The sequence below is a fragment of the Sporobolomyces salmoneus genome (assembly GCF_050403485.1).
Source record: "Sporobolomyces salmoneus JCM6883 DNA, S_salmoneus_JCM6883_v1_ctg2, whole genome shotgun sequence".
NCBI classification, from domain to species: domain Eukaryota; kingdom Fungi; phylum Basidiomycota; class Microbotryomycetes; order Sporidiobolales; family Sporidiobolaceae; genus Sporobolomyces; species Sporobolomyces salmoneus.
Genome location: NW_027481161.1, coordinates 743,869 through 765,096, shown reverse-complemented (window position 1 = coordinate 765,096; position 21,228 = coordinate 743,869). Strand labels below are relative to the sequence as shown.

At 51.1% G+C, this 21,228-nt stretch overlaps 10 protein-coding genes across 10 annotated transcripts; 4 read left to right on the top strand and 6 right to left on the bottom strand.

Moving 5' to 3' along the window:
- Positions 1-7: 7 nt before the first annotated feature.
- On the bottom strand, positions 8-1,176 carry JCM6883_003806 (uncharacterized protein; the record flags this gene model as incomplete). Its single annotated transcript, XM_076628777.1, has 2 exons — positions 8-738; positions 807-1,176. 2 exons carry the CDS (start codon positions 1,174-1,176, stop codon positions 8-10), a joined length of 1,101 nt encoding a protein of 366 aa, XP_076491513.1.
- A 451-nt stretch (positions 1,177-1,627) lies between these two features.
- On the bottom strand, positions 1,628-2,878 carry JCM6883_003805 (uncharacterized protein; the record flags this gene model as incomplete). Its single annotated transcript, XM_076628776.1, has 2 exons — positions 1,628-2,397; positions 2,473-2,878. 2 exons carry the CDS (start codon positions 2,876-2,878, stop codon positions 1,628-1,630), a joined length of 1,176 nt encoding a protein of 391 aa, XP_076491512.1.
- Positions 2,879-4,134: 1,256 nt separating this feature from the next.
- On the bottom strand, positions 4,135-5,933 carry RPT3 (proteasome regulatory particle base subunit RPT3; the record flags this gene model as incomplete). Its single annotated transcript, XM_076628775.1, has 8 exons — positions 4,135-4,142; positions 4,228-4,304; positions 4,402-4,486; positions 4,570-4,858; positions 4,928-5,100; positions 5,163-5,302; positions 5,365-5,804; positions 5,901-5,933. 8 exons carry the CDS (start codon positions 5,931-5,933, stop codon positions 4,135-4,137), a joined length of 1,245 nt encoding a protein of 414 aa, XP_076491511.1.
- A 506-nt stretch (positions 5,934-6,439) lies between these two features.
- Positions 6,440-7,417, bottom strand: ARL1 (Arf family GTPase ARL1; the record flags this gene model as incomplete). Its single annotated transcript, XM_076628774.1, has 6 exons — positions 6,440-6,467; positions 6,537-6,667; positions 6,737-6,928; positions 7,024-7,132; positions 7,239-7,321; positions 7,415-7,417. 6 exons carry the CDS (start codon positions 7,415-7,417, stop codon positions 6,440-6,442), a joined length of 546 nt encoding a protein of 181 aa, XP_076491510.1.
- Positions 7,418-7,698: 281 nt separating this feature from the next.
- JCM6883_003802 (uncharacterized protein) lies at positions 7,699-8,844 on the top strand (the record flags this gene model as incomplete). Its single annotated transcript, XM_076628773.1, has 3 exons — positions 7,699-7,906; positions 7,982-8,106; positions 8,182-8,844. The coding sequence occupies 3 exons, from the start codon at positions 7,699-7,701 to the stop codon at positions 8,842-8,844; spliced, it is 996 nt and encodes a 331-aa protein (XP_076491509.1).
- Positions 8,845-9,666: 822 nt separating this feature from the next.
- JCM6883_003801 (uncharacterized protein) lies at positions 9,667-12,063 on the top strand (the record flags this gene model as incomplete). Its single annotated transcript, XM_076628772.1, has 3 exons — positions 9,667-9,712; positions 9,975-11,717; positions 11,783-12,063. The coding sequence occupies 3 exons, from the start codon at positions 9,667-9,669 to the stop codon at positions 12,061-12,063; spliced, it is 2,070 nt and encodes a 689-aa protein (XP_076491508.1).
- Positions 12,064-12,507: 444 nt separating this feature from the next.
- On the bottom strand, positions 12,508-13,937 carry JCM6883_003800 (uncharacterized protein; the record flags this gene model as incomplete). The annotated part of the gene is made up of 3 exons (XM_076628771.1): positions 12,508-13,491; positions 13,573-13,790; positions 13,853-13,937. 3 exons carry the CDS (start codon positions 13,935-13,937, stop codon positions 12,508-12,510), a joined length of 1,287 nt encoding a protein of 428 aa, XP_076491507.1.
- Positions 13,938-14,066: 129 nt separating this feature from the next.
- On the top strand, positions 14,067-16,962 carry ERB1 (ribosome biogenesis protein ERB1; the record flags this gene model as incomplete). Its single annotated transcript, XM_076628770.1, has 7 exons — positions 14,067-14,669; positions 14,737-14,888; positions 14,953-15,855; positions 15,921-16,198; positions 16,260-16,384; positions 16,450-16,555; positions 16,616-16,962. 7 exons carry the CDS (start codon positions 14,067-14,069, stop codon positions 16,960-16,962), a joined length of 2,514 nt encoding a protein of 837 aa, XP_076491506.1.
- A 1,297-nt stretch (positions 16,963-18,259) lies between these two features.
- On the top strand, positions 18,260-19,486 carry JCM6883_003798 (uncharacterized protein; the record flags this gene model as incomplete). Its single annotated transcript, XM_076628769.1, has 2 exons — positions 18,260-18,659; positions 18,726-19,486. The coding sequence occupies 2 exons, from the start codon at positions 18,260-18,262 to the stop codon at positions 19,484-19,486; spliced, it is 1,161 nt and encodes a 386-aa protein (XP_076491505.1).
- Positions 19,487-19,998: 512 nt separating this feature from the next.
- On the bottom strand, positions 19,999-21,180 carry JCM6883_003797 (uncharacterized protein; the record flags this gene model as incomplete). Its single annotated transcript, XM_076628768.1, has 1 exon — positions 19,999-21,180. One exon carries the CDS (start codon positions 21,178-21,180, stop codon positions 19,999-20,001), a length of 1,182 nt encoding a protein of 393 aa, XP_076491504.1.
- Positions 21,181-21,228: the final 48 nt, after the last annotated feature.

The window sequence follows — 21,228 nt, the reverse complement described above, 5'->3', positions numbered from 1 at the left end:
ACAAAGCTCATTCTTGATTTCCTTCTCCCTTCTTCATCTCTTTCGTCTCCTTTGACCTCCTCCAGAACTCCTTCGATACCAAGCTCCTACACCAATCAACCTCATAATTCTCCCAGATGATCTCTACCTCCTTCTCCCTCGCCTGACTTTCCAATTTCTCAATTCTCGCTGCCAATTCTTTGTCGAGACCGTCACCTCCCCTCCCCTCTCGACACCATAAATCGACATAGAGTTCCTCCAAGATAGTCGATTTGTCGAGGAGCGCTTCCATGAACGTGAGCGCCGTTTCGATCTCTTCAGGTTCACGAACCGGTTCGCGGCAAAGAGGGATTCGGACATGAGTCTTGGAGAAAGCCTGGCGTTCCCACGACTCCCAGGTGGGACTCGGGTGGAGGTCGTATAAAAGGGGAACGACATTGGGAAGCGGGAGGGAAAGAGGTTGAAGACTGTCGGTTTGCGAGCTGACGGGGTACATTCGATCCGCGACCATACACTCGAGTTGCCGAGCGATGGAGTAATTGACCGAGACTTCTACCTCTCCGGGACTGAATACCATTACCGATCGAAGCGCTAACGCTCGAAGAGACGGGAAGCGGGAGATCGAGAGGAGGTTGTCTCCGGAAGAGAGAGCTGAGTCCGTAATGATAACGCTATAGATCGACAACTCGACGAGTTGAGGTAGAACGAGGCCTGCCCAGCTACCGAGTTCACAACCAAAAGTTCCGAATTTCGCGAGATCTGTCAACAAGCCCGGCGATCGATCAGCTTCTCCCGATCGTTGTCCTCACGCCAGGCGTAGGACTCACGTTGATGTCCTGTGAGTGACGACAAGTCGAAGACTCCGCGCGAAACCCTCAATTCGGTCAAATTCGCGAAACCGGAAGAGAACTTGAGGATCTTGGAAAAGACTTTGGAAAAGACGCCCCCTTGATCGTACGCGAGGCTTTTCACTTTCTCAGCGACGTTCCCTTGTAAGACTCCTTCCAATTGCTCTCGAGTCGTACAGTAGACTTTTTCAGTGAGGAGAGGTTGAGCGAAGTCGTGGACCGTTCGACTGACGAGTGACAAGGACGAAAGCGCTCGAAGGTGTTCCTTGTACGAGTCGTAAGTCGAATCGCACTCGGCTGCGTATTCGATGATCGTCGAGAGGAGCTCAAGAGGGAGAAGAATCTTCATCTCTTGAGGGATATTACGGGCGAGGAAGGACAGCGTGGGACGTGTCTGAACGATAGGCGAGTTCAGCGGTGCGATCTGTACCGATGGAATGCGGCGCGAAGTCGAGTGAGATCGAGACGGAAAGAGAGGGAGTAGAAAGGGAATTCAGACTGAGGATCGAGAGACGAGACGCTTCAAACACGCTGTAAGTGTCGGCAAGCTCTGCGTGAGGCAGCTTCTGTGACTGATAGTGGCTCACTCTCCGTCGCTCTCGATCAAGGCGAACTAACGACAGGAAGTCAAAGCTTTTTTCCGGGTTTCGTTCTCACTTGCTTCGACGAGGCTCAAACGCTAATTCACTATTGATTGGCTTGACAAGAAGGGAAGGATCATAAAATGAAAACGTAAGAAAAAAGACCACGAATAGAATCCCAGGCAACTATCGCGCAAGAAACAAAACAACTTCCCGAACTCAGGCTTCGTTCGTTTCCTCCTGCCTCTGCTTCTTCTCCTTTGACCTCCTCCAGAACTCCTTCGATACAAAGCTCTTACACCAATCATCCTCGTGGGTCTCCCAGATGATCTCTACCTTCTTTTCCCTCGCCTGATCCTCGAGTTTCGTGATCCTCCCTTCTAAGTCTTGATCGAGTTCGTAATCGCTCGGTCCATCTCGAGGGTAAAAGTCGAGGTAGAGTTCTTTCAAGGCGGTGGAGTGGCCGAGGAGACATTCCGCGAGGCAAAACGCCGATTTGACTGCAGAGCGAACCGGAGTCGGTTTGCAGGGAAGACGAATTCGAACGTGAGTTCTCGAGAATAGTGGATCGGGAGAGCCGGCGGTACGAATCGAAGAAATGATTGTGTGGAAAGAGCGTAAATGACTAAGGTCGAAAAGAAAGGGACCGGGATAACCGAAAGGAGTGGGAAAGGACAAAGGATGATCGTCGGCAAGTCGGCGGTGAATGTCATAGACTTGATTCGAGACGATACAGTCAAGTTGACAAGCGAGAGAGTAATCAATCAATATGCGGTCCCACATGAATCGTTCCAATCTTGTCGAACGAGTCCCCAGAACTCGAAGGGAGGGGAAGTGTGAAGTCGAAAGGAAGTCGGCGAGTACTTTTTGTGGAGCTTCGGTGGAAGGGAAGATGGTGACTTCGTCGAGCGATAATTCCACGAGTCCGGGTAGAACGAGGTTTGACCACCCTGCCAGATGACATTCCTCGAAGGCGAGCCTCGCGAGATCTGCTCATACGCACGAGTGATCAGCTGCTGCATTTTTCTCCGCTAGTCCTCGTAGCCTGTTGGAAGAGCACTCACTTTGATATCCCCCAAGAGGTAGCAAGTCAAGGTACTGACGCTGGACCCTCAATTCGGTTAAATTGACGAAGCGGGCGGAGAACGGAATCTGGCGCCATTCGGGCCATCCCGATTCCTGATCGTACGCCAAACTTTTCACGCTTTCAGCGACATCTCCTTGCAAAATTTTGACCGAGGCCTCTGGCGTCAAGTAGACTTTGTGGGCGAGGAGAGGTTGAGCCAATTCGCGAAAGGTTTGATTGGCGAGGGAGAGCGACGAGAGTTTTCGAAGTCGTTCCTTGTACGAGTCGAAAGTCGAGCCGTATTGTGCCGCGTATTTAGTGATTTCGGAAAGAAGTTCGGGAGGAAGAGAGGGAGTCGTCGCGTGATCGATCCGAGTGGAAGAGAGGTTGGAGGCAAGCTCCATGGTGGAGACTGAATACGAGGGGAGATCGGATCGGGTCTAGTGTTGGGGAGGAGGACGAGGTAGGAAAAAAGGAAAGAGGGAAAGAGAGAGGGAGCGGCTCGAGCGAGTTGAAAAGATGTGGTCGAGGATCCGTGCGTTCTCCGCGGACGGCGATGGCGAGGGTGTGTCGTCAGTTGACTGAGAGCTGTGGTATGGCGTAATCGTCTTTCCATCACAGCAACATTGCAGAAGTTCAGCTTCAAGCGTGTTTTTGTAGTTTTCGATTCGCAAGCTAGGAACTTCAATCAGTGAGTCTACCCAAACAAGTTAGTAGAAATGAAATGCCGGCTAGAACCCTATGGACCAAACCTATCACAGCCTCAAAAGAGAGATCTCCAGGCCTGGTGAGTAGAGAGACCATCGCTCTACGCTCCTTCTGTTCAAAGAGAGAGAGGATCGTAATCCTCTTTCTGACCTGTGAATTCACTCTTCTGGATCGAAGAGATGAACCATTCTATGGGAGTGGGAAGAATGGTTGAATCGGTCAAGGAGCGGGAAAAAGGGAAAGGGGGATGGGTTGAGATGAAAAGAAGGGGAAAGGGGGAAAGGGGGAAAGGGAGTGGGATAGATAAACAGAAGAGTCGAAGAGATCAGAAGGATGAGTAAGATTGTCGAGCTGGACGGAAGCGAGTCGCGGACAAGTCGAAACGAGCGAAGTTTGAGATTGCAGTGCAGGCGAAAGAAGACTCTGCGAAGAACGATAATCAGCTCTTCAGACGACGACACTCGAAGCAAAGGAGAAGAGACTTACACAGCAGAATGAATACACACTCTCGAGCAGAGGATTGAGGGAAAATGCAGGCTTAAAGCAAAGAACTCTATGGACCGAGATTACTTTCCTCGCTTTCGCTCAAGAACTGGTGAGTAGAGTGACCATCGCTCTTCGCTTCCACATCGACTGCGCGATCAGTCCCGAGGGATCTGAAGGCGAGTGATCGAGAAAAGAAACGTCGGGGAATGCAAAGAAACTTTGACAAGACGGAATCCTTTCTCGATCGTGGAGCGGGGTTTTCAGAAGGGGTGAAGGGAAGGGAGAGAAGGGCAGGTGAAGAGGGACGCAGAGCGAAAGAAGTATGAATGTCAAAGCGAGGAATCACGGAACTTCGACCGAGAGGGGCGAAAGAGACCGAGATTCGAACCTCTCCCTCGTTGTTCTCTCGCTGCTTGCAGAACTGCTTTGCTTCGTTTCATTCGTCGTCGATAACTTGGGAACATATCTACCGGTCTATAGCAGAAATAAAGGGTCAGTTCCGTCTGCCTTCGCGGAAAGCAGGCCAAGGAAGGCGAGGAAGTGGATAGAAACCGCTTACAGAACTCTGGACGATCGTCCGAACGCTTGACCACTTGTTTCCATGCTTCTTCGAAATCGGCAGAAAGAATGACGTATCTGAACACAAGCGAGCGAATTGAGAGTCAGTCGTCCGATCGCGACAGGTTCGACTGCCTGGGAGCAGGGTGCAGCAAGAAACGGGGAGAAAGCTTACCGGTTCTTGCGCACGGCTTGAAGACCGGCAGCTTGACAGATAGCGGAGATTTCGGCAGAAGAGAGCTTGTCGGGTCGTTGAACGTCTGAAGATGCGCGAAGAAGTGGAGAAAGTTCATCGGTTAGTCCGATCGACGCTCAAACCCAAAGAGCACGGTAGAGAACTCACAATCCTCAAGATCGACATCGGCACCAATACTCATTTTCCCCGTAATCGTCTGGAAGATCAACCTCTTTTCTCTCCTCGAAGGATTCGGGAATTCGATCTTCCTATCCAATCGTCCCGGTCGCAACAACGCAGGGTCCAAAGTATCGGCACGATTCGTCGCCATGATGACTTTGACGTTTGAACCTTGATCGAATCCGTCCATTTGGGTCAAGAGTTCGATCAGGATTCGTTGAACTTCTCGATCAGCTCCCGTTTGAGCATCGAAACGTTTCGTGGCGATCGCATCGACCTACAATTATATATATTGTGTCAGTTTTGCGCCCGCCCTGAAGATAGACTAGAGAGGTGTCAAGCTGACCTCGTCGATGAAAATAATTGAAGGAGCGTTTTCCCTCGCCATCCTGAACACATCTCGAACCATCCTAGGTCCTTCTCCTAGATATTTCTGAACGAACTCTGAACCGTTGACACGAATGAACGAGGCCGTAGTGTGATGAGCGACCGCTTTAACCAACATGGTTTTACCCGTACCTAATTCGACGAATCTTTCGTCAATCGAGAGAAGACAGCGGAGACTGATAGAGAGGACGTACCGGGAGGACCGTAGAGAAGTACACCACGAGGAGGATCGATACCGATTTGACGGTAGAGATCGAATTGAGTGAGAGGAAGTTCAACCGCTTCACGAATTTCTTGTTTCTGAACGTCCATTCCTCCGATATCCGAGTATTTTCTGCACTCGAAATTGTCAGTGAACCTCCTCTTTCTATCGAGTCAATGGAAAGGGAAACTCACACATCAGGACGTTCATCATTCGAAAGCATCGAGATTGAACTATCCGCCTCTGGGGGTAAAACATCGACTAGTGCATTCGAATGTCGATGAAGTGCGACCGAACTACTCGGTTTCAACAATTCCCTATCGATCGTGCTCAAAATCCTCACTACATAATTACTTCCCGTCGTTGATCCAACGATTCCAGTTTTATCATCGATCGGTTCGAGGAATTGACCGATCACGAGAGGAACCGATTTGATTCGTTTCACTTCTTCTTGGGCACGGAGGAGTTCACGTTTAAGGTTGAGCGATTCATCTTTGATGTAATCTTCTTGGAGTGCGAGCAGTTCGAGGTGCGCTTCAAGTTTCGCGAGTTTCAAGTAAAGATCTTCGGACGCGGGTGGGAGAGTCGAGAGGAGAGTCGCTTGATCGTTCACGGTAGCAGTGAAGGTAGGATCCTACGAGTCAGGCGAAGGAGACAGAGACGTAAGATGAGGTGAGTTACAAGTCCAACCGAGGACAGACGGGGAGACCGCGAGGTAGAATAGACTTACCTCTTTGTTGATCTCGATACCTAGTTGATCCATGGCGTGCGAGATCTACGGGAGGTGGTTGAGGGAAGGAGAGAGTGACGACTCCTTTTCGGTTGGAGCTATAGGAGGCGAGGATGGGCCTATACGAGGATCTACGAGCTATGTGGATGTGCTGCTAGTGATCTCCGAGTCGAATGGAGCGAAGCGAGGTGATGGTGAAAATCGAAGCAAGACGAAACGTCCGCTCGTCCGCACAACTCTGATTTCGTGAAAGCTGGATCGCTCAAGAATCGCTCGACAGACCAGTCCAATATGGAGGGCAAATCAGGGTATATTGGTATTGCGCACGAAACGAACAGGAGAGCAAAACACAAAACAGCAAAAAAGAAGAGAGAATAAGCAAAACTGGGAGCAAGACATTGCTCGGAAGCATATCGGCCCTGCGGCGAGGTAGAGAGGTGCAAAGAATGGAAGGGGAGAGGTGGATTGTACACGGGTTATGAGACAGTTGCAGGAAAGCAAGAAGAAAACGAAATGCTGTTCAAGAGCAAGCTCCTTTTTTACTTATTTTGCAGAGCATTCGCCAGCCTAGTCAAGATAGCAGCCGATTCCATCATCAGTACGAGCAGCGAATGATGATGAGTCGGAGCAACTGACCAGTCAAGACCTTCTTCGAGTCCTTCACCTTTGATCGCGCAACTCTTGTGAATACTCCATTGTCGATTCTTCAACGTGTCCAACCCTAGTCCTTCCGAAACTTCCGCCGCCGTCATCGCATCCGGTTGATCCTACGTAAATCCGTCGTCAATTCCATTAGCTCACTCCTCGAAAGACAGATGCGGAGAGAGACGAGTTACCTGTTTGTTTGCAAACACCAATAATTTCGCATCCTGTAATTCCTCCTCGTTCAACATGGCCAACAATTCGGCTTTATTGATCGGTAACCGTTCTCGATCTGAACTGTCAACGACGTAGACGACCGCTTTCGTGTCGGCGTAATAACATCTCCAATAAGGTCGGATCGAGGTTTGTCCTCCTAGGTCCCATACCTACTCAAGCCGAGCAGAACGACAGCAGCAGAGACGGAACGACGTCAGTGAGGACTAAGGGAAGAGAGAGGGAAGGGGAGAGACGGAGAACGTACTTGGAATTTTATATTTTTATACTGAACCGTTTCAACGTTGAACCCAATCGTCGGAATCGTTGTAACTACTTCCCCAATCTGTAATCGATACAGAATCGTCGTTTTACCCCTATACCAAAACACACAAAGGAACGAGAGTAAGTTGAATGAGTAAGCGAGAAACAGCCAGAAAGGCAAAACTTGAGAACGAGAAAGAGAGGGGAAAGGGAACTCACGCAGAGTCGAGACCGAGCATGAGTATCCGCATTTCTGTTGAGCGGTTGAAGAGGGCTTTGAACATGGACGAGAAGGAGATACCCTAGCATACGAGAGAGGTGGAGTAGGCGAAGTGACGGAAAAGACAGTCATCAGTTCACACGAATACAAAGTATACATTGAGATGTGAGCTCACCATCTTGACTAGAGGTCGGTATCACGCAGGAGAAGTAGGTGAGAGGTGGAGGACTAAGCCGACGAGGGGGAGACGAGAGTAGACCGGATTCGCGTTCGTGTTCTGGTGTTCGCGCGTACGAGATAGCCGAGTCGGATCTGGATCAAGTAAAGCGGCTGGTGTCAAGCTGTTTGATCCGGTGAATGGTGTCCGTTAGGAGATCGTTTGAACTTTCCTCGAAAGTGAGATCTCGACCTTTGATCACCACTCGGACATCCGCCTAGTCGCCCACTCTCTAGTGCAAGATGAGCCTACGAACATCACTACTGCGCAACACCGCGCCTACTACTCGAGCAGCAGCCGTAAGAGGACGACGATTTGTTCACCACAGAGTTCCACTTCCTTACTCTCTCGACTCTGGACTGCCCGAGTTCTTGTCCCCGAACGCATTGAAGACTGTCGCAGTAGATTGGCAACAGGGGGTTTTGGATCGATTGAACGATCTCGTACGGAGTGAGTAGTTCTTTCCCTCTCTTTCTTCCCTGAACTTTTTTACCCGGCGCTGACTGAAGGGACGATGGGATGTAGATACGGATGCGGAGAATTTGAGCGTGTTACAAACGCTGAAACAGACGGCGACGGATCCTTCGAAAACTTTGGCGTTCAATTACGCTTCGGAAGCTCTCAACAACTCTTTCTTCCTCTCTACTCTCGTGAGTCTACTCGATACAAGCTCTACGTCTTACTACCCAGTATGCTGATAGCTCCTCGTTCTGGCGCCGCGATAGTCCCCTTCCCCATCTGAACCTTCGCCTAATTCTTCTCTCGCACAACGACTCACTTCGACCCCTTCTCTCGGTTCCCTCTCTGCCCTCATCTCCCACTTCTCCGCTCACGTTTCTGGTCTACACCCAGCTTCAGGCTCTTACGTCTGGCTCGTAACGGATCCGAACGGAAACTTGGGGGTCGTCGGAACTTATGCGGGAGGAACCGTTCTCGTCAACGAGAGGAAACAAATGGGCCACGGAGCTTATTCTAGTGTTGATCTCAAGGTATTGGGGGAGAAGATCGAGGCACCGACGACTCCAGCAGCCTCCGAAGCAGAAGAATCATCGGCAGAATCTCCTTCGACCTCGGGTGAATCGAAATGGCAAACCATCCAACAATCCGCTTCCACTTCTCGACCCTCGAACCTCCTCTCCTCGGCGACTCCTACTCCTTCCTCCGTATTCTCTACGACTCTCTCCTCTCACAACGATCCTCGTTCTGCCGTCGGTCGTTCCCTTCATCCGTTGTTGTGCGTTTCGACTCATCAACATTGTTACCTCGAGGATTATGGAGTTTGGGGAAGGGACGAATACGTTAAACAGTGGTGGACCAAGGTCGATTGGAAGAAGGTTGAGGACAGCTTCGAGGCGTTCACGTCGAGAGCTGGTGCCGTTAGGAGGTAAAATAGGTTTATTCAGGGTATGCATTGCAAACTAGATCAACATAACATTCGAAGAGGCTCGTAGGTCGATGAGCTGAAGAAGAGAGGATCATACGAGCGAAGGGAAAAAGAAAACTCGATCTTTGCCCTTCCTTCGGCCCAATATTCCTCCTCCGGGCTCCTCTCGTCTATCTCTCGTCTGTTATGACATGTGATCAATCTCGACAGGCTCAGAACCTAGCCATTCAACAGGCAGACCAAGCGAGAGACCTGACTTGCAAGGATTTTCCTTTTTTTTTTTTTGCGATTCTGGCATTTTCGCGAAGACAGGCAGTTTACTACAGCACCGTACATAGCGTACTGTACTGTACTCGCTGATAAGATTTGTAGAGTTTTGAACAGCGAAGTTCAGAGAAAGCCAATCGAAAAACTGCTTCCGTCATTCTGCCGTCATCATCGTCCCTCCACCTCTCGGCTCTCTCTCAACAAGCGGAAGGCCCGATCACCTCGTACAACCGGAAACTTGCAGCTCAAAGGACACTACCACTCCCTACAGCTCCTCTACAGCTCTCTCTCGACCTCTCCAAGTCGGACCGCAAAAAAAAACTTTACTGTTTTTTTACCGAGCTTGCAAGCAAACGCCGGCCGACTGTGCCGACTATCTATCGATTCGATCCAGCAGTCACCTTTCGCCTAGCTTTCGAGCAGCCCTTCCCGGTCGACGAGTCACGGAAGAGCAAGTCTTAGTACGGCAAACAAAAGAGAAAGGCTGAATCGATTAGTCATCGACACCTCCTCAGCTCTCTCACGACAGCTTACACGTTGAAAAGAGTCAACGTGGAGAATGTTACAACAAGCTCCGGCAGTGATGGAGGTTAAACGCGAAGAAGGTGAGTTCTTTCGAGTCCGGGAATTAGATGACGCCAATTTAGGGAAGGGAGGCTTCAGAGGGACTTTACGCGACTCTCGGCGCGTCAAAGGAGGAACAAGGAGCGTATAGAAGGAATGAGAGGCGGAAAAGTTCAGACAGTCGAGAAGGAACAGTTGTCGCAAGAAAGGGAAAACTGCCTCGAGGCTCTCGCGCCGCCGAACTATAGTTGCGGGCTGAAAGAGTACAGAGCAATGCTTACGAACGTTCGATCTCTGTCGTAGGTGTTCCGGGTCGACATCGAGCGTCTTCGGATCCACTTTCTCGAGGTGGAAATTTCACGAATGGAAGCGGTGGAAGACTCGACCAAGAACCCAATCCTTTCGAGCAATCCTTCTCTGGACCTGGACCTTCGAGACCTACCGACGGAACGGTTACGGCTGGAGGAAGAAGAGCTCGTTCGACTTCACCTTCGTCTTTCATCCCTCGAGTCACTCCCGGAGGAATCAATGGAAGCGCGAAACTCCCTCCTCTCTCGTTCATGCAAACTCCCGGAGGAAGCGATTTGTCAAATTTCGGTTGGGGGGTAGATTCCCTCCGTACGGGTCCTCTCTCTCCCGCTTTGCTTAACGGACCAACGGGTTCTTACGATGCCGCTGCGACTCTCGGACGAACTGGACTGACCCCGCTCGTCGGTGGTCCCTCAGGCTCTCAACAACCAGGAGGAGGACCGAATCAACCCGGAGGAGGAGGAGGAGGATCTTCGAATGCCGCTGGAGCCGTTTCGTTTCCTCCGCCTAGTCCTGCGACCGCCGCTCTCTTCGCAATGATGACGAACAACACTCCCGGGACCGCAGACGCTTCGGCACTCGCAGGAGGAGGAACTCGACCTCACGAAGGACCGAACGAAGGAAATCAATTCGAAGCGAGTTTTGCCCGAGCAAACTCAGATTCGAAATTACCCCCTCCTCAACAACACCTTGAAAGTCATCCTATGAACGACTTGCGACAATCGGCGATCATGAACAACAACAACGCTTCGAGTTCTCATCCTCATTTACCTCCTGCGATTCTACAGCAAAGTCAATCTCATCCCGGTCCGACTTCTCAAGCGTTCATCCCTCACGGTTCGCATTCCTACACCGGTCATCCCCTACCACCTAATCCTCCTACATTCCCTCACGCAGCGCCTCACCTTTCTCATCTCGCTCCTCATCCCCATGCCCAACCTCCTCCTCACCTCATGAATCACTCGTTCGCACCTCAAACCCAACAAGCTCCTGCTTCGGTTCCTCCTCCGCAAGGTGGTCCTTCGAACGCGACGAATCCTCTCGATCTCCTCTCGCAAGCTTCGTTCCATAACGACGATGCCGTCGTTGCAGCCGCCGCTCTTTCCGGTCTCGCAACTCCAGGAGGTGGATTCAATGCTGCAGCAGTTGCCGCTTTGAACGCTCATCAGAATGGACAACCTCAACCGAACGTGAATCATCCTCCTCCTGGAATCATGCCCGGTTCGACGATGGGAATTCCTCAAATCGCTCAGCATCAACAACATCATCAATCGCAACATGGACAAGGTCAGAACGGAGGAGGGATGATTACGGTGAAAGGAGAAGATGGAGCAGGACCTCAACCTCCGAGAGCGAAGAGAGCGGCGGCGAGTAATACTGGAACGGGGAATAAGCGAACGAAACGAGGTGCAGCAGCTGCGAATCAGACGACGAGTGGTCAGTCGGAAGAGCCGGAGGAGGCTATGATGTCAGGAGGAACGAAGAAGAGTCAACCGAAACGAGCGGCATCGAAACGAGGAGCGGCGGCGAAGAAACAGAAATCGGAAGATTACGAAGATTTCGATGGAGACGATGGAGGAGGAGATTCGATGATGGATGGAGACGATGACGACTTGAATATGATGGATGATCCGGCACCTGCGCCGGCGGTCAACAAGGGAGGAAGAGGCAGGAAAAAAGACACGGGAGAAACTGAGGAGGAGAAAAGGAAGAATTTCTTGGAAAGGAATCGACAAGGTAAGCGCACACTTCACTCAGTCTGTTCAGAACACGGGACTGAGCGAAATTCTCGGTGCTTGCAGCTGCTCTCAAGTGTCGTCAACGCAAGAAAGCCTGGCTCCAATCTCTTCAAACGAAAGTCGAACTACTCACGACCGACAACGACACGCTTCAAACGACCGTCAACAACTTGACGGAAGAAGTCAATTCGCTTCGTGCGATTCTCGCGGCTCATTCGAACTGTCCCGTCGCCGTAGCGAATGGAGCTCCTTCTCTTCAGTCACAGCACTCTCACGCTCCGCCGCCTCATCACGCCGGAATGTCGAATCAACCTCAACAAGCCTACGCTCAGTCGAGGTATTAGACTCGATTTCTAGCTGTTCTTTTCCTCCTCTCTTTCCCGCAATTCCGCTCCTCGCAATCGTTCCTTCCCTTTCTTACTCGCACCTATCACTCAGCTATACTCGCCCTTTCGATCCTGTTTATAGTCTCTGCCCCCATTCCCGTTCTCTCTTTCTCTTTGGAACTGCTCTCTCTCGATTTTCTGCCTCTGCTCTTCGGACCTTTCTTTCACTCATACTTTTACCTTACTCTTTGTCGTTCCTTTAGCACCCAGCCCCCTTTCCCTTCTTCTTCTCCTTCCTCGTTCTCTTTTGACTCGCTTTCGACTTCTTTCGTGTATAGTTTTCTCGCTCTCGCGCTTTTTTACTGTTGGAAATATCAGTCGTTTCCAGAAACTGCTTTCCGCTGCATTCCGTTTGAGAGGATCAAGATTCAACAATTAAGGCTAAGCGAGTCGAACGACTAGTTACAATCCCATTCCGCCCGCTCCTAGCATCTGCTCCATCAGTCTCTCGGCTCTTTCCCTCCTTCGTTTCAGCATAGTCTCTTCGTCCACCTCCAAGCCGGTCGATCCCTCTTCTTCCCGTAAAACGCCTTCTCTAGCTAACCGGATCTGCTCGAACATGTCTTCGAGAGAGTCGAGATCTTTTTCATCTGCCTCCTCTAACTCATTTGTCGAATCGTCTTTATCTGACTTCCGCTCGTCGTTCGTGTCGCATAAGGGAGGCGACCTCGAAGTGGAAGAAGGTGGAAAGGGGTCTAGGAAAGAAGTTGCGAGAGAGGAGGTAGAAGCTTCGACGAAAGGTGAGAAATCGTCTTCGAATGACTCCTCTTCTTGCCGAAGCGGAGCCGGCTCAGACTGTGGTATCCGAGATGCTGAATCCGAAGTCGCAGTAGACAGAGGTGAAGCGTTATTCGTGGATTTTCGGGGTATCGAAGGAAGAAAAGTAGCAGGGAATTCGAGTTTCGTAGGAACGAAAGGTCTCGGTTCAGGTAGAGGTGGTACTCCTAGACTCGTGAAGTCTTCTTCCTCCTCCGTGTCGTCCTCCTCCGCCTCTAACCCGACATCGTTCCCCCGATTTCGCCGTAGCTTAGCCGGATCGGGATCCGTGTTTCGGACCATTCCTTCCCACATGTGACTCTCTAACGCATCTCGTATCCGTCCTAATCCTTCGCCGTGGTCATCTTCCAGCGCTTGATCTGATGTGCCGTCGTCGAAACCGCTGGAAAGATCGATCCATTCGAATCCATTATCAAGTGCTAGGTCGTCCCATGCTTCCTCGTCCGGTTTCTCCGTGACTCTATTCGTCATTCTGAACGCTTGAGATGACCCTGTCACCGTCGTGGGGGTAGAAGGTTGCGGAGGGAGAGTAACGAGTAACGAAACGTCGAATTCGGGAATCCTTTTCGAGAGTGTTTCAAGTAGCTGTTTCGCCGGAGCCGGCGGCATCTGTGTGGACGAGACCCTCGAACGCGAGCTGTCAGCGGTGTCACGCCGGGGCAAGCAACCGTACAAGACTCAGAACCTCACAGCTTGCGAAGGAACGAGAACGACGATAGCTGGTTCATCTCCATCTCCCGCGACCGCTACTTGAGCTCCTTCAGCATCTGCAAGCGGTAGTATTCGGAACTGAACGTTGGCGGAGTAGTACTTGTTGCGAATCGACCAGGGAGAGGTGAGGTGGGGTAAATCTTCAGCTCCGCTGCTGCGTTCGGGGTTTGGTGCGTCGCCTGAATAGCTCTTTAGCTCTATAGACAGCGCAGGATCAGTTAAGCGCGATCACAGAGGCAGGAGAGGGAGAAGGACGAACTATCGATGAAGAATTTCGCGTCGACGACCGAAAGAGGGGCGATAGGTACTACCAGTATAGTCGATTCTGAACCATGTTCACTCATCCCGAGGAGCCTAGAAAAGGGTGGAAAGTTGGCGTAAAGGCGGAAAATGAGTCTGGAAAAAAAAGTTGGAGAGTCGACCTCTCTCTCAACCACGTTCTTCGACTCGTGAGAGCGGTAGATCCAAGCACGATGCCACCTAGAACAAGCAGAGCCCCGACTTCTACTTCGAGCAATCCTCGCAAACGTCGACAATCTGATCAAGAAGCGACTTCAACTTCTTCTAACGTTCCTCTCTTACCCGCAACTGCCTCGTTGGGTACTCTCGTATTCGGCAGTGATGGAGAAGATGATGGAGATGTATTAGACCGGGACTCGGCAGAGGAAGAAGATGATGGAGTTGAAGAAACTTTTCCAGAAGTCGATTTGGGAGATTCAGACCCGGAAGACGACTCGTTCGATGGATCGGCCGATGAGGAAGATTTCGAAGATGAGGAGGAAGATGAAGAGGCGCTCTTGAGAGAATTAGAGGAAGAAGAGGAGGAGGACGTTTTGTCAGGTTCGGAGGAAGATCCGTCAGATTTAGACGAGTTGATCAGGAGAAATACGTCGAAACCGACAGAGAATGAAGCACCGACACCGTTTACGGGTTTGGAAGCGTTAGAAGAGGAGGGAGTCATGAGGGATTATATGAAGAGGAGTAGAACGGTCAAGAGCGAGCTCACTGGAAAGGACCTCACCGTGTGGGATGAAGAGATTGATGCAGAGTATGCTTCAGATAGTTCAACTGAAGAGGTACGTCCAAAGTCTCGCCCTAACTCTGTCTCTCTCCGATTCCTGATCATTTTGTTTTGCGAAACAGACGACGAACCGAGTTGGAAACGTCCCCGCTTACTGGTATGACGACCTACCACACATTGGCTACGACATCGACGGAAAGAAAGTCATGCGACCGGCAACTGGAGACGAACTCGATAAATTCCTTGAGGGAGTCGAAGATGAAAACGGTGGATGGTACGTTTTCGACTTCATCTCGATGCCTTCCTGTTGGCTGATAAGACTCGATGTGTTTTTGTAGGACGACTGTACGAGACAAGTTACATCAACAAGACGTCGCATTGACGGAAGAAGAGCTCGACCTGATTCAACGTCTCGCCAAGGGAGAAAACCCCGATTCGAACTACGACCCTTACGAGGATTCGATCCCTTACTTTTCCTCTCAAGTGCTCCAAACTCCTCTCCCCGGTCGACCCGAACCGAAATCTCGATTCCTCCCTTCGAAATGGGAACACAAAAAAGTCATGAAGATCGTTCGAGCGATTCGAGCAGGACGAATCGTACCTCGACGACCTGGAGCCGCGAAAGCGCCCGAAGCACCTCGCTTCTACGGTCTGTGGGCTACGACGGACGCTCCTATGGCTCCTCACGCGATGCATATGCCTGCGCCGAAACTCACCCTACCGAGTCACAATGAATCTTACAACCCTCCTGAAGAGTACCTTTGGTCGAAAGAGGAGGAGGAAGAGTTCAACGAGCAAGAGAAGGAGGACAAGAAGGGCAAAGTCGTCCCGAGGAAGTTCAACTCGCTTCGTCAAGTTCCCGCCTACTCGGAATTCGTTCAAGAACGATTCGATCGATGTCTCGACTTGTACCTCGCGCCTCGTATGCTCAGGAGGAGACCGAAACTCGATATTCAAGATCCTTCCGAACTCATCCCTAAACTGCCTTCACCGAAAGAACTTCGACCTTTCCCGACTACTCGATCGATCACTTACCCTCACCCGAACGGAGTCCGAGTACGATGTGTCTCGATCGATCCGACTGGAATGTGGGTCGTGACGGGTGCTGAAGATGGAGAAGTGAGATTGTGGGAGTGCGCGGTCGGACGATGTGCGATGAAGTGGAAGATCAAGGACGAAGGACCGATCTACAGCGTCGAATGGTGTCCTGACAAGGAGAAGAGTATTTTCGCCGTCGCCTCGTGAGTGTCTTCTCGTATCTAGCCTTGAGCTTGCATCGACTGACCCTTCGTTTTTCTCTCGTTAGCTCCTCGAAAGTACACCTCATTTCCCCTCTACCTCTCCTTTCCGACTCTCTCGCCCTCCGAACATCTTCCTTTGCTCTCGCCGGCTTCAACGCTGTCTCGACCGACGATCAGGGAAACAAGAAGGCGTTCACTCAACCGCAAGAGGTCGTTTGGCGTAAACCGAAGGGAGACGCCGAGAGGGAAGAAGGAAGGTTAGTTGAAGTTGAGGTACCGGGAACTCTCAAACAAGTGACATGGCACAAGAGGGGAGATTACTTCTCGACTGTTTCTTCACCAGGTGAGTCTTCAACATTTCTTCCTGTCGTTTCAGCTGTTGACGTTTCCTCCTCGCGATTCAGCTGGTGCTCGATCGGTTCTCATTCACCAACTCTCGAAGCATCAAACCCAAGCACCGTTCAGCAAGATGAAGGGAGACGTTCAACGAGTCGCATTCCACCCTTCTCGACCGCATTTCTTCGTCGCAGTGAGTTTCCCCTTTGCTCGTTTCGCAATGGATCGATCGCCTGACGTAACGCGCTCTCTCTACAGACCCAACGACACATCCGTATCTACGATCTGATGAAGCAACAACTCGTGAAGACTTTGAACCCCGGATTGAAGTGGATTTCGAGTCTCGATATTCACCCTCTCGGAGGTGAGTTCCTCGTCGTCTGTACTCTTGTTCAGCGCAACGATTAACACCCGGATACTCTAGACAACTTGATCGTCGGATCTTACGACCGAAGATTAGTCTGGCACGATCTCGATCTCTCTACAACTCCCTACAAAACTCTCCGCTACCACTCTCGCGCTCTCCGAGCCGTCTCATTCTCTCCTTCCTACCCTCTCTTCCTCTCGACTTCGGACGACGGTTCGATCCACATTTTCCACTCGACTGTCTACTCGGACCTACTCACGAATCCTCTCATCGTTCCCCTCAAAGTCCTCAAGGGTCATTCGGTCACAGAATCTCTCGGTGTCCTCGACGCGAAATGGCATCCGAGAGAACCTTGGGTCGTTTCGGTCGGTGCCGATGGAGTTGGTCGACTTTGGTGTAACTAGAGGGAGTTTTCGGTTTCAGCTCGCATTTCGTTTTTTGTAAGTGCTATGTTCGCCTTCATAGAAGTATCCGTGTGACTAACGAAAGAACATGTGCGCAACCGCAGGTTGGTAGATTTAGCTCTACATTATCGTCGATCGTCGAAAACAGAAAACATCGCATTTCCGCATCTTGAACGTCTGGTCCTCTCCGTCTCTCCGCTTGCCTCGGTTTCCGTGACTTCTTTCGCTGGCAGCTCTCCCCTCCCACCCCTCCCATCCCACCCTTTCCCCCTTTAAACCCCCGCTCCACGATCGAGAAAGGATTCGTCTTGTCAAAGTTTCTTTGCATTCCCCAACGTTTCTTTTCTCGATCACTCGCCTTCAGATCCCTCGGGACTGATTGCGCAGTCAATGTGGAAGCGAAGAGCGATGGTCACTCTACTCACCAGTTCTTGAGCGAAAGCGAGGAAGGTAACTCGGTCCATAGAGTTTTTTGCTTTAAGCCTGCATCCCCCCTCATTTCTCTGCTTCAAAGCGCGTGCCTGTTCTGCTGTGTAAGTCTCCTCTCCTTTGCTTTGAGTGTCGTCGTCTGGAGAGCTGATTATGGTTCTTCGCAGAGTCGTCCTTCGCCTGAAATCTCAAACTTCGTTCATTTCGACTTGTTCTCTCCTCGCTCCTGTCCGGCTCGACGGTCCCATTCATCCTTCTGATCTCTTCCACTCTTCCGCCCGTCTCTCGCACTTCCTTTTCCCCTTTCCTACTTCTTCTCTGCCCCCTTCCCCTTTCCCTGTTTCACGCTCCTTGACCGATTCAACCATCTCTCTCCCCAGTAGATGGTTCATCTCTTCGATCCAGAAGAGTGAATTCACAGGTCAGAGAGAACTGTTCGCAGTTCTCTCTCTTCTGAACAGAAGGAGCGCAGAGCGATGGTCTCTCTACTCACCAGGCCTGGAGCTCTCTCTTTGAGCTGTGATAGGTTTGGTCCATAGAGTTTTAGCCTGCATTTCATTTTCTACTAGTTTGGGTAGACTCACTGATCGAAGTTCCTAGCTTGCGAATCGAAACCTGCGAAACCAAGCCTTAACTTCAACTTCGTCAATATTACTGCAATGTAGAGACGATCACGCTACAGTACAGCCGTCGCTGACAGCACACCCTCGCCGTCGCTGTCCGAGGAGAACGCACGGATCCTCAAGCTCTTCTTTACAAGTTGCTCGAGCCGCTGGCATTTTTTTTGGTCTCTTCCCTCTTCGTCAACCTCGCCCTTCGTCACGAGCTCCAGACCCAATCATATCTCACTTCGCATTCCCTCCTCGCCATGAAGCTTGCTTCGAACCTCGCTTCTCTCCGACTCGACGAGACAACAACCCCCTCTCTTCCTCCCGAGCTCCTTACTGAAATCATTGAACGCGCAGCGCACTGCGACTCAACCTACGAATCTTATATGAATCGAATCGAAACCCTGTCTTCTCTCTCCCTCACAGATCGAACCTTTCGCGAATTGGCTCAGCCTCTCCTTGCTCAAAAAGTCAATTGCCAGACTCTCGAGTTCTTGGAGAAGATCTCGCACGGAGATGTCGCTGCAAAGGTGGAAAGTTTGGCGTACGATCCGCGGTCAGGATGGCCCAAGTTTTACTTCTCCGCCCGTTTCGTGAATTTGACCGAACTGAGGGTTTCCAATGGAAACTCCGACGTGAGTCCCCTCCAAGGACATCAACGTGAGTCCCTCTCCCCGGCGGTGAGGATGAAAAGTCGAGAAGCTGATCACTTACGCGCGCCAGCAGATCTCGCGAGGCTCGCATTCGAGAAATGTCATCTGTCAGGGTGGTCCGACCTCATCCTTCCCCAACTCGCCGAATTGTCGCTCAACAGTGTCGCCATCTTCCCTTCCACAGGAACTCCACGAGAAAGACTTGCCGACTTCTTTTCGATTTCTTATTTCCCCTCCCTTCGAGCTTTGGGCACTCAATCGTCAGGAATTGTGGGCCTCAGACAAGACGGCATAGTGATCGATCACGATCTCGCTTGTCGGCTCGATTGCATTGTCGGAGATCGAAGCTGTGTGATCCGCCAACGAGTTGCCGATGTTCGACCTTCGCCCTCTTCCACCTCCCTCGGTTGTCCCGTCCCTTTCCTTTTTGATCTCGATCTTTATGAAGAAACCACTTACGGCCCATCTCGCCCCTCTTCTGATCCGGTACTGTCAACGACTCACATCCAAATCCGTCTTCCCTGCGAATCGACTCCCGATCCACCTCCAATCGAAACGGCTCTCTCTCTCGTAAAAGATCTCCTCGTCCACTCTACAGCGCTGCAAGAACTCTACATCGACGTGTACCCGGGAGACGGAAGAAGGAGCTACGTCCTCAACGGAGAACTGCAAGAGAGAGTAGGGAAGCTCGAGGATCAGGCGAGGAAGAAGAATGTCGAGATCATCTGGGAGGACAACGAAGAAGATTGGTGTAGGAGCTTGGTATCGAAAGAGTTCTGGAGGAGGTCCAAGGAGAAGAAAGAGATGAAGAAGGGAGAAGGAAATCAAGAATGAGCTTTGTAGGGAAAAGGGAGAAGGAAATCCAGCTTGAGCCGCGAGCTGTAGTCTGTTTGGTTTGGTTTGTCCTTTGTCAGATGCAATGCCTCTCTTCGTCGTGTCCTCGCAAGGAGACAGTGGAAAGATGTCTCGCGAAGAGAGCGAGCAACGGCTAAGACGTGAAAGGAGAAGGGAGAAGAAGCGTTCAAGCTGCAGCTCAGCTGGACACATTTCCCGGCAACAGAGAGTCGGTAGAAAGGTCACATTCGCAATGACAGACAGTGATAGGGAGAGGTTTCAGCAACAAACAAACAGTAACAAATCTCAAGCGTAAACCTTGGAGTCTCTCCTCGCTTTCTCCTCTTTGCTTTCTTCTTCTTCCTCGCGATGTGGAGTGCCTCGACCTGTCTCGAATGCGAACACGCTTCTCTGGTGGTCCATGCATGGTCAGATGTGAGGCGAATGAGATCCGAGCGGTATACCGGAAGGTGCGAGACGAAAACCCACCTCTTCCGAATTACAGTAACTGTTTACCAGCTCTCTCCGTCGATTTCGCTACGATACCAGCTCACTGCTCCGCTCTCGACATTTTCATCTTTCCAAGCGGTAAAATATCGGTACTTTCCGTCGCCCAAAGGTCGAACAGCACATAATCGAGTCGAGTTCGGATGTAGAGGGTTGGGAATCGGACGAGGAGGGATCGATTCGTAATCGTTGAACCAGAGTGCGAAAATTCCCTCAGTAACGGATGCTGGAAGGGCAGCGAGAAGACGAAGAAGTGAAACGCTCGATTCGTCGACTAGGAAATACGATGTCGGCGGCTCGTCGATTTGGACAACGACCCGAGTCAACGAACGAAGGCGTGGAAGATTTTGTACGAGGGCCGAAAGAGAATCGGTAAAGTGGTCAGGGTACCATTTGAGTTCGAGGGAAGTTAACCGAGAACAGGTAGTGAGGAAGTTGTAGTCGAGAGTCTGGCTTAGGTGACCATAGAAAGTGTATCGACATGGATCCAGTTGAGCGACGAGATAGGCGCAGAATCTTGACATATCGATGTCGCTCGTTCCGAATGCTTGAGCGCTGAGAGTACTCAGTTTCTTGGGGGAAGTCGATGGATAAGCCGCGTCAAGACTTCCAGCGGGAATCACGAGATCGACAAACTCCGCCACCAGAATGTCGAGGGCGGGGAATCCGGCGTCGAAAGCCCTGGCGACCTCGAGCGTCCATTCGATTCTTCCTTGAATGTTCAGTTCCCAACGCCAAAGACGTGGTAAAGCGCCAATTGTCTTGACCATTGTGAGGAAGGTAGAATTGAGGTTTTCCCGAAGTCTCGCCTGAAAAGTGAGCCCGGTCAGAGCAGAGGTCAAACGCAGGATTTCGATCAACTCGTCGAGGGATTCGGTTTCGAACGCGGTATCCTCCTTGTCCTCCTCCTCCTCCTCCATATCCGTGCAGTAATAGTGATCCAATTGTCGAACGAGCTTCGCGAGATGAGGGAAGTGCTGGAAATGACGAGCGAGAGAAGAAATAGAATACTTGTCGATTTTTAAGGACCTCCATCGTAGAGCCTGACCAAGCGGGACAAAGCGTCGACATACGAGAGATACTGACTTGCCGTTCGCGGTGTTGTCTTTCCTGGTTTGGCGAGACGGATGGCGGAGGTGAGAGACGATCTCCGCGACGATTTCGGTCGGGAGGAAAGGAACCGGCATAGGGGGAAGCGGGAGGAAGATAAGGGGTTGCGCAGTGGGTGATGGCGA